Source organism: Rhinoderma darwinii, chromosome 13, assembly GCF_050947455.1.
Source record: "Rhinoderma darwinii isolate aRhiDar2 chromosome 13, aRhiDar2.hap1, whole genome shotgun sequence".
Taxonomy (NCBI): Eukaryota; Metazoa; Chordata; class Amphibia; order Anura; family Rhinodermatidae; genus Rhinoderma; species Rhinoderma darwinii.
In genome coordinates this window covers 58,133,926-58,144,271 of record NC_134699.1, presented here as the reverse complement: position 1 = coordinate 58,144,271, position 10,346 = coordinate 58,133,926, and the positions used below count along the sequence as shown (strand labels likewise).

General features: G+C 46.4%; 1 protein-coding gene across 2 annotated transcripts; it reads left to right on the top strand.

Annotated features, from left to right (window-relative positions):
- Positions 1-5,720: 5,720 nt before the first annotated feature.
- Positions 5,721-9,708, top strand: RPL38 (ribosomal protein L38). Of its 2 annotated transcripts, none has more exons than XM_075846508.1 (5): positions 5,721-5,795; positions 5,959-5,983; positions 6,692-6,752; positions 8,335-8,457; positions 9,641-9,708. In XM_075846508.1, the coding sequence occupies exons 2-5, from the start codon at positions 5,981-5,983 to the stop codon at positions 9,664-9,666; spliced, it is 213 nt and encodes a 70-aa protein (XP_075702623.1). In that variant the 5' UTR covers positions 5,721-5,795; positions 5,959-5,980; the 3' UTR covers positions 9,667-9,708. The 2 variants fall into 2 exon arrangements, with proteins under 2 accessions (XP_075702623.1, XP_075702624.1); XM_075846509.1 differs by lacking the exon at positions 5,721-5,795 and adding an exon at positions 5,803-5,852.
- The last annotated feature ends 638 nt before the right edge of the window (positions 9,709-10,346 follow it).

The following is a 10,346-nucleotide window of genomic DNA, read 5'->3' as shown; positions in this document are numbered from 1 at the left end:
CTGGGCTTGTTACAGCGTATCAGTGCAGGCAATTTTCAGTGAACTAATCACAGCCGCAAGTTGCACATCTCGTAAGGAATAGTGACGTTACATCCAGCTGGTCAACTCCAACCATGTCTCTTGTTACTTCTTGACACCTTCACCCTTGCCTTCTCATTTCTCATATTGAGTCAAAAATATATAGTTTATTCTGTTTTTGGGCATTGACATGGGACTGAAATACCCCTGATTAATCTCACTTGAAAAATTGGTTGGAAGAGAAGTGAATGCCCATGTGGTGGAAAGATTGGCAGAGGTGGTGGGATTAAAGATGGGAGCTAGGAGAAGTGGTAATAGTAAGGGGTGGGGAGGTAGGGAAGGGTTAGTTGTTTTAGTGGACACTCAAGCGGGTCAGGTAAACCAGCCATTTGTTATACCGAAAGGTGCCTTTAGGTAGTTGGGTTAGAGTGGACATATTCAACCAAGAGGTCTAAATACAGAGGAACTTCTTGTGACTGACAATATTGAGACAAGTTCATTATGGATAATGTGTCAAGTAACTCTTCATTACCCTTTTGAAAAGTCTAGAGATGCCTAAACTAGAAATTCGCAATAACTAACATGGTGGCCAAGAAGATGGAGTAGATCACGTAGGGGACCTCAAACATTTTCTTAGCCTGAAGGCCTTTGCTGATGTTGATGTCTTATATTATGTCCTAGACCTAGTAATAAAAGAAAAAACTTTGGAGAAGAAGCTTTTCGTATCTCCTAAGGAACACCTGCCGTTCTACACTCCAATCATATCTCTTGTTTCTTCTTGACACCTTTACCCTTGTCTCCTTCTTGCTTATACTGAGTCTAAAAATATATTGTATATTCTGTTCAGCTGCTTGGGATCACACCCGTCAGCTTATATCTCAGCTGACTCTTCCGAAGTTTAGACATATTGACTTATTGGCTTACCCGATGTGCGCGCTGTGTAGTCAACTGACAATTAGAGGTTGTCATGGCTGTGGAAAGAACAATACGGACGTGTGATGATTTCATGGACATCCGATCTATACACGTGTGCTCCATCGTACTCTATGAGCTAATCTGACATGACAGCTTCTTCCTAAATGATGAAAATTCTTGAGCTAAGTGTCAAAATAAAAACTCTTGTGTATTGATTCAAACATGAAGTTCCTACATAATCTCCAGAGATGGATCGACGTGATGCTAAGATTAGCGTGGAAGGCAGGTGAAATAACGTTGTCCGATCCCTTTCGATGATTGGTGATTTCAGGGGGTGTATACTTTGGTAGAGGGGGAACTAAAGGGAAGTATCAACCCCCAAAAACGTAAAAGGGTTTCCCAAAAATATGTATTTCTGGCATTTCTATTAGATCAATGTCTGACCCCTCTAGGATTGGCATCAGGCCAGTAAACCAAATGACCCAACCGGTATTTACACTGGGAGGCCGGTGAAAATGCAATACAAGTGCCAGTATTTTTGCATAATAAAACAATGTGTGCACGGTCATGTTATTTAATATTTGGATTGGTTTTTACTCTTTTTCTAGGTTGTCCAGCCCTAGGATTGTCAGCAGCGTTAGGACCAGGTCATGAGCGGAAATTGATTGGTGCGATTTGCGCAAAATTGAGGCAAAAACAGCCACAGAAACGGCATCTTTAAATACACCCTGAACCTGACCGTTATTTTTGGATGGAAACCCAGACTCCACCAATGCCTAGAACGAAGGGACTGAGACCCAAGTGAATGAGACTCTATTGCAATTCAGACAGAACACTAGGGGCCAATATGTTTTACCAATTGCCTGATTGTGGACAATAGTGGAGGTCCCAATGGTTGAGACCCTCACCAATTTTAATTTTGATGGCATATCTAATCAATATGCCATCCCGGGGCATAACTAGGAAAGACTGGGCCCCATAGAAAACTTTTGACTGGGTGCCCCCTCCCTTCCCCTGGGTGCCACACACAGCCCCCCTTGTAGATAGTGCCCCCTGTAGATTGTGCGATACAGCCCCCCTGTAGATAGTGCCATACAGCCTCCCATAGATTGCGCCATACAGCCCCCCTGTAGATTGTGCGATACAGAGCCCCTGTAGATTGTGCCATACAGCCCCCCGTTAGGTTGTGCCACACTGCCCCCCGGTAGATTGTGCTATAGAGCCCCCAGCCCCCCCCCCCCCCCCCCCCCCGTAGATTGTGCCATACAGCCTCTCTTGTAGACAGTGCTATACAGCCCCCCCTGTAGATAGTGCCCCACCCCCCCCCTTGTAGGTAGTGCCACACAGCCACATGTAGATAGTGCCCCCCACCTCCCCCTTGTAGATGCTACCCTGCTCTAATAGCTGGGATCGGAGTTACCACTGATCTCGGCTGTTTAACCCCTTATATGCCACGATCAATAGTGACCGCAGCATCTAAGGGGATTCAGAGGAAGGGGACTCCCTCTTTCACCCCATCGGCAACTCCACGACAGTTTCCATGGCAGCCAGGGGCCTAACAAAGGCACCCAGGTCTGCCAACAGTGTATGCCTATTAGGCCGTGCCAGAGGCAGTTTTACACTGACAGGCAATACAGAAGGATAGAAGTGTATTATAAAAGCGAGTAACGTCCCATAGTGGGACTAAAAAAAAAGTTTAAAATAGTTGCCCAAAAATGTACCAATAAAAACGACAAGTCTTCCTGCAAAAAATAAGCCCTCATATAGATACGTTGACGGAAAAATAAAAGCGATATTGTGCTTAGAATATGGCGACACAAAAACAAATACTTTTTTTCAAAAAAGATGTAAAACATCAAAAAATTCTATAACTTTGGTATCTCCGTCATCGTTACGACCCATAGAATAAAGTTGTAATGTTATTTATACCGCACGGTAAACGGCGTAAATTTAAGATGCAAAAAAGAATGGTGGAATTTCAGTTGTTTTTCACATTTTGAATGTGGATACTAGACGGCTGTGGATGATGAAAAATGCACCAAGCTGCCCCCTCCTCCCAAAAAATCCAATGAATTTCATCGAATGCCCTTTGGCTGAGCAATGTCCCTGCCACATCGCGGACAATTTAAATTTCCCATCAATCCTGATTTACTTACGCGCCATAATATTTGCGCGGTCTGGCTAAAACTTTGGAAGAGAGTGCCCCCATACTGCCCAAAGAAACTCCCTGTCTATTAGAATTACCTGTGATTGATTATTTGTCTGAGGCAGAAACGGCCGATGGATTCAACCCTGTATTGGTTATGACAGATCAATTCAAAAACTTTACCTTGCCGGCTCTTACGAAAAATAGAAGCGCATATATGGTGGACTGAAGTGCCGCGCTGTCCTCAAGCGAATGATTCTGATGGAGAAGTCTTTTTACCATATGCATCGCCCATTTATAGAGGGTACAACCCTAATGTGAGGCAGATCAAGACCCCCTAAATGAATACAGACTCCCTGAGACCAGACGGCGGGTGCTCACCTCTCCCCGGTCCTGCAGCTTGCAGTCCTCTTTACTCCCGATACCGCCGCAGATGAGGTTCAGACCCGGATGGTGGCCCAGCAGGTGTCATGTGGATGGCGTCAATGTCTCGAGGTTAGTGTTGGTGAGACATCTAGCAGTCTATGTGTATGTACATATATACCACATAGTCCCCTTGAAAAAGGGGCAACTTCCCGGACGAGCTGTCAAGTCTCTCGAGCGCCCTGTCCTGAATGAATACTCACCTTTCCTCATTCCTGCAGTCCCCGTCACACTCGGGTGCTGCCGCAGATAATGGGTTGTTACAGCGGTGCCCGGAAGTGAAGAGAACTGCGGCAAATAGGAGCGTAATGGCGTAACATCCGGGTCCAGAGAAGGGGCCACGTCCTTAAGAAAACTCTCCTCCGCACCTCCATGTGCCTATTTCTGTCCCTAAAGGCCCCCCGTCACGTCAGGCCCGACACACAAGCTCTGCACGGGGGGGTCTAGGGTCTGATCTGGGGGATCATGGGGACCAGCGCCCTGTAGTTACGCCCCTGGAGGAGGGGTATTTTTAATTAGGACATAGCACCTGGGATATTTGGCTGCTACTATGGGAGGCGGCAGGACTCCTCTTTTTACGGGAGCCTCTAAGACATTCCTTAACAGTTGGCAAGTATGCCACGTACCCACCTACTGGTAAACGGGGGTTAAAAGGGTTGCCTCATAAAGACAACCCCTCTATTAGCTGCTCCGGCGGGCCCACTCTGTCTATGCATTACATGGACCACCATTTATTTAAAATGAACATGAACCCTACCCTACTGGCCTTGCTCCCGAGTCAGAGTGGCCCTATTAACAGCGTCATCTTTAGTGCCCCATTAAGGGGGTGCTTCATGAAAAAACCCTTTTACAAACTAAGCCGGGTTGGCAATCAGCGGGCCATATATTTGCATTTAGATAGACTTGGATGGGCAAAGCGGCTCTCCACTCTGGCTCATAGATGGGTGGTCTCGAGTATCATGTTTATTGCGATAGCCCCTTTAAGTGTTTCAGAGTACCCCCATAAATAGCCAGCCAGACATATTGTAGACAATTATCGTTACATGTATGTGCGCCGCGACCAGTTCCCATGCTGATCAGAGTATTACCCTGTGTACACCGCAGTCAATACTGGTTGCAGTGTACATAAAATAAAAGTGGGGAGCCCCCTTTGTAAGAATCCCCCTTAAAGGGGTTATCCGGGTTATGAAAATTGATGGCAGATCCTCAGAATATGCCATGAATATTAGATCGTTGGGGGTGACATCTCTTCTGTAATGTCTGATTAAGTAAATACTTTTATTCTCCATCAAATAACAAATTTTCTCAGAATTCTGAATTGTGCTGTCCCTCTATTATTCCTCCTAGCAATGTATGAATAAATAGACAACAGGGTGTTACCATCCCTCTTCTAAATGGGGCATGTCCCTACACAGTCTGACACAGTCCAATCAATATTGACAGTAATTTTTTTTGTTACAATAAACTTTTTTTTTTTTTAGAATTTTTGCCAAATTAAAAAAATTATAAATTAAAGGGGTATTACCGGAGTGGACAATTATCTGTTCTCCACAGGATAGGTGATAATTGACTGATCACTGGGACCCCACCGATCAGTGAGGGTCCCAGTGATCTGTGTATTATCACCTATCCTGTGGATAGGGAATCATTTTTGATTTTGGCCAAAAAATTGCACATAAATAAAGTAGAACTCTTCCTGCAAAACAACAAAGCCTCATACAGCTACGCCGAATGAAAAATAAAAACGTTATGACCGTCGTAATGCAAAGAGTCAAAGTCAAAAATGTATCTTGTCCTCAAAAGCAAAGTTGGGCCGGCCGTCCAAGGGTTAATACGCAAAACGTGAAAAGAGTCGAAATTGTAATATCCTTACTTTAGTAATTCCCTCCGTACCTATGCGATGACATCAGCCACTATGACATGATGTCATAGTGTCTGATGTCAACATGATAACGGCGCTGACAACACGTAAGGAAGGTAAACAAAAAGGACCGAGGGCACAAAATCACTAAGGTAAATACTCAACAATTTCGGTTTTTATTTTTCAAATTATTATTCCAAATTTTTATTCCAAATTATATTGTAATATTTTGGATATCGCCTTTTAAGGGGTTAACAAAACCAGTAAATGGGATTTTGAGGCTCTTACTGATCACGTGAGCCGGGAATGACGTACTTCCGGGATGATTCGCGTTTCTGTTGTAGTTTGACCCTCGTCGGGCGCCGTTTTGGGTTTAAGTCTCGGAATCCGGAAGTGACGCTCTTTTCTTTTCTGATTCCCAGAGACTCCACGGTGAGTACCGGGCGCGGAGAATCCGGCTACATCCTCGGTGTACGGTGCTGGAAGCCGGTGGGTGGCGGTGCCCGGGGGTAGCCGGGCTGTCAGGGCGGATGGGTGAGGTGGTGATTTTCGGGTCTGAGGTTGTGTTGATCTCTGACGCTTGTCTTTCCCGCAGGTCCCTGGTTTCCGGCTGCAGCATGGTGAGTGGTTTCCGGCTTCTTTTGTCACCTGTATGTTATTAGTATGTACGGAACTGACCTGTAACTGAGGAGCATGTTGGGAGTTGTAGTACTTAAGTAGGGTCTTGTTATATGTATATTAACCTATGTCTCATGCCAGTCCTAATGCCATGGTGGTTATCGGGTGCATGCTGGGGGTTGTAGTATTCTGTGAACATGGATAATGCCTATCGCACGTTAAAACGCTTCCTATTGGATGATAGTGGGCATGCTGGGTATTGTAGTACATTGGGTCTGCTACTTCCATTGCTTACACTCATGTATGCTACAATTCCTTCCATAGTGGTAACTGGGGACTTGTGTTAATGTTGGGAGTTGTAGTTCATGCATGGAGTTGCTTGATGTGGATTACAAGTGCCAGCTTATACTGGGTGATAGCGGTCATGATGGGATTTGTAGTGCCAGGGTGGGCGATGGTTGTGCGGTTTCCTAGGCCTGTTGGATGATGGGAGTATTGGTATCTTAGTTATGGCCAGTTTACCTTGGATTTGTGGTAATCTAGCTAGTCGTGTGCATCTACCTGGTGTCTTACAGCATGGTAGGATTCTTAGATGGTGTTGCGCTGGAATGTTCATCTGGGGAGGGTAATGCCCGCAGTGGCATGTGTGCGATATGTTCTGTGGGGGTGGCATGGGCAGTATGTCTGACTTTTGTTTTTATCGGTTTTAGCCTCGCAAGATTGAAGAGATCAAGGATTTCCTGCTGACAGCCAGGAGAAAGGATGCCAAGTGTAAGTATGATGGGCAGTGTGTGGGTGCCGGGGGTCCTGCCTGGCATGTAATGACTAGGGGGTGACATTCACAATATAGGGGACACATCCTGAATGTAGGGGCCACATGTGCTACTTACTGGCTTCAGCTTTCGTTGCTAAGCAACTACCCAAACCTATTTAAAGAGGTTGTTGTAGTTTTGACCCCTCAGACATTGCTATATAGATGTGGGGGAGGGCAGTGCAACCAAACTTGTGCCTCCTGCAGGGTGCTGAGAAATCTATCGTAGCTCAGAGGGCGTGGGGAATATAGCCAGTAGTCCAGCGCAGTTTCCGTAGGACATGTGAACGCTGTGGGGGCAGTAAAACGTAGATTTCTCTGACATGCAGCACTTATGAACGACGCTACCGGTTTGGGTGCACTGCTCTCCCCGTCCTCTGTATAGCGCTGTCTGCAATTTTGAGGGGTTGGAACTCTTTAACGGTTTGTCCAACTCAAACAAACTTTTCTTAAGTGGTAACTAAACTTTAAAAAACTTTTGACGTGTGAAGTTTTGGTCAATGGCGTCTGAGCACGGAGACCCACACCAATCGCTAAAATGAAGTGGCAGAGGCGATCGGATGAGCAGTGTACGAGATCATGGAGTCTGTACACCGCTCTGCGGAAAGCCGATCGGAAACATAGCGGCACAGTTCTATTTTAAGGGGTTAAAACCGATGGATATAATTTTGCGTCTCTTACTGAGCCCTGAATCACATGTACTTCCGAGGTTGAGTAGTTCCACGATAAGACGGCTCCCTTAATTAGGCACATGGGCTGAGGCTTTCCTGAATGAACCATCCCCTTAAACTCTGGCTTGTTTTCTGAGGCCGACTTGCCTGATATTGGAAGGTACTGGACTACCAGGGCTACTATGAGGGCGGTGATCACGCTGACGGCCACAAGTGCATTGCGATACGTGTGGTCACCTGTTAGGCTCTGTTTACATCACGTCTGAGCCATCCGGCAGGAGCCGGGAGTCTGTATACAGTTGGCACATGTCACAAAAAACACTTATACCAGCCTGAATGTAGCCCTATAGATGTTTGGCATGTACGCCAAACGGAACGTGAACAGAGACGAACTAGGCAGCTGCCTGAACCCTCGTGGGTTACACGTACACAATGTGGATCTTGCTGCGGATAATCTGCAGGTAAAAACAGCACGTAATCTTGCGGTATCTGGTTTTTGATGCGTAAATCAGTGCGTTTTCATTCTGTGGGTTTTGGTGCGTCCCCCCCCCCCTTTGTATTAGGCATACGGAAGCGGAAAAAGCGAGCTAAATTGACATCTGCGGGTTTTAAGATCCGCACCGCAGGTGATTTTACGCGCTGATAACCGCATCGTGTACATGAGATTTCCTGCAGTCTTTTACTTTGCCGGTGCTGTTACGCTGCAGATTTGGCACATGCAATACACATCGCATGCATTGAGTCTTGGTCTGGAAGACCCCAGAGGTGGTGGTGGGGGTATACTGGAGGCTTCAGGAGTCACCCGCTGCCGGACCCTCATGACACTTCCTGTTTGTAGATGTGAATTTTTACACTTGTGTTTTCTCTACAGCTGTCAAGATTAAAAAGAACAAGGACAATGTGAAATTCAAGGTTCGCTGCAGCAAGTACCTGTACACACTGGTCATCACAGACAAAGAGAAGGCCGAGAAGCTCAAACAGTCCCTGCCACCTGGTGAGCGAGCGCTAGTGTAACACGGAGTGTCCCGCGAGTGACTGATGGAGTCACAAGACAAACTTCCAGTACAAGGCTGGTGAAGGGGGCGACAAAGCCCTGCCCACATGTAGCAGGTTATTCTGCGGTGGATTTTTAAGGCTGGCGCGTGCCTATTATGTTGCATGTTTTGTGGCGTGTTGCAAAATTATTGGCATCTGATTATACCCACTTGACTCTTAACATGCTTGTGCCATTCACTTGGGTTATATTGTGTACTTTTCAGACCTTTGACTTAAGGGTTCTGGTTTAAGATCATTCATACAGTGGGTATGTAGCCTGGCTCATTCATACAGTGGGTATGTAGCCTGGCTCATTCATACAGTGGGTATGTAGCTTGGCTCATTCATACAGTGGGTATGTAGCTTGCGCATGCACTGGAGCCTGCATCATCACTAACGGAGTGCGCTGTGCCCTCAAATCTTTGGATTTCCGTGCCATGGGTCACTCTACTTTTCCGAGGTGATGGACTAAAACACCCTGCCCCCGCCCAGCTGAGGTTTCGATATTTGCAAGTCCCCTTAATACTGTGGCATGTGCCCTTTTTTTTATAGGATGGTCACTATGAATTGTGGTGAGACACGTCCGCTTCTATGGTGGGCACATGTAGGAGCAGCATCAATGTGTGACGCTTCAAAGTGTTAAACTAATTAAAAATAACTTTTGCCGTGTCAGACGATTTGATGGGTGGAGATCCAAGCACTACAAAGTGGCAGAAGTGCCCGGGTGAGGTCTGTGCCGCTTAGTTTCTGCTCAGCTCTCCTCAGAGTGGTATATGGGCTCGATAGAAAGTCTGAGTCTCTACACCGTCTGCTCGGCTTTACAATGGAAGCAGATTAGAAAAGAAGCACGACGCTCACCCCACGCTTCGTTTTAGTGATCGTTGGGGGTCTCAGTGCTCGGCCCCTCACCCATCAACACTTCTGACATGGCAAAACTTTTTTAAATGTTTAGCTACACTTAGACTGGGTCTACAAGGTGGCATAAAGCCACGTTGGCAGTTCAGCTTGTTATACCCCATGTGGGATGAAAAGTGACAAATCTTTCTGCTACATTAGATGTGGGGTCTGGAGCCCCCGGCCGGAGTCTGTTCATGTGTTGGTAACAGTCTCTAAATCCCTTTTATTTTTGTTTTTTCTTACAGGTCTGTCTGTGAAAGAACTGAAGTAAATTTGCTTTCTAGTCTCTTGTACAATAAAAACATAAAACTGAGTCTGCTGTCCTGTGGTTATGGGGGGAGAGGAGCACTTCAGGGGGTCCTCCAGGTAATGTACTGAAGCCTCCATAGAGGGGCTGCCACGTAGTCTATAGAGCGTCTCGTACGCTGCCTTTTAGGAGATTGTCTACATAGAAATGCAGGTCTTACTGCTCATGTCAACCAGAGTTCAGCTCAAACTTCTCAGAAGCTGAATGTCATGTGACCACAGGTGCTGTGACGTTTCGGCCACATGTTGCTGTGGCAGTGAGACAGTACCTGGGTTATGAAGGTAATGTAATAAGATGTGAAAGTGATGTTAGCTCAGCACTTTAAGTGGAAGTCAATGAGTAGATCTTAGCAGCTTGGTCACACATTAATCCCTAGGTGCACCACGACGCAACTGTACATCTGGGTGGCTAGTGTCTTAGCGCACGGGGACGTACAGTTACTACGCAGTTCCCGGTGCACACTGTCGGCAGACATCACAAGGAAATCGTGAGGTTTGCAGATGGCTAGCATGGTGACCGGAGGCCAAGTAATGGCCTCCGTGTCTGCCATGTACAGAAGCCTATCAGGACCAGCCTCCTGATAGACTTCCTATCAGTCACTGCCGTTCACGATGCACACTGTCGGCGACCGTGTCTGTTACAGT

What these genes read in the sequence shown, in the direction of transcription:
- RPL38 (XM_075846508.1), top strand. An exon ending in CAGGAGAAAGGATGCCAAGT is followed by an intron (nt 6,753 to 8,334) that starts GTAAGTATGATG and finishes TTTTCTCTACAG; the next exon opens with CTGTCAAGATTAAAAAGAAC. An exon ending in CAAACAGTCCCTGCCACCTG is followed by an intron (nt 8,458 to 9,640) that starts GTGAGCGAGCGC and finishes TTTTTCTTACAG; the next exon opens with GTCTGTCTGTGAAAGAACTG.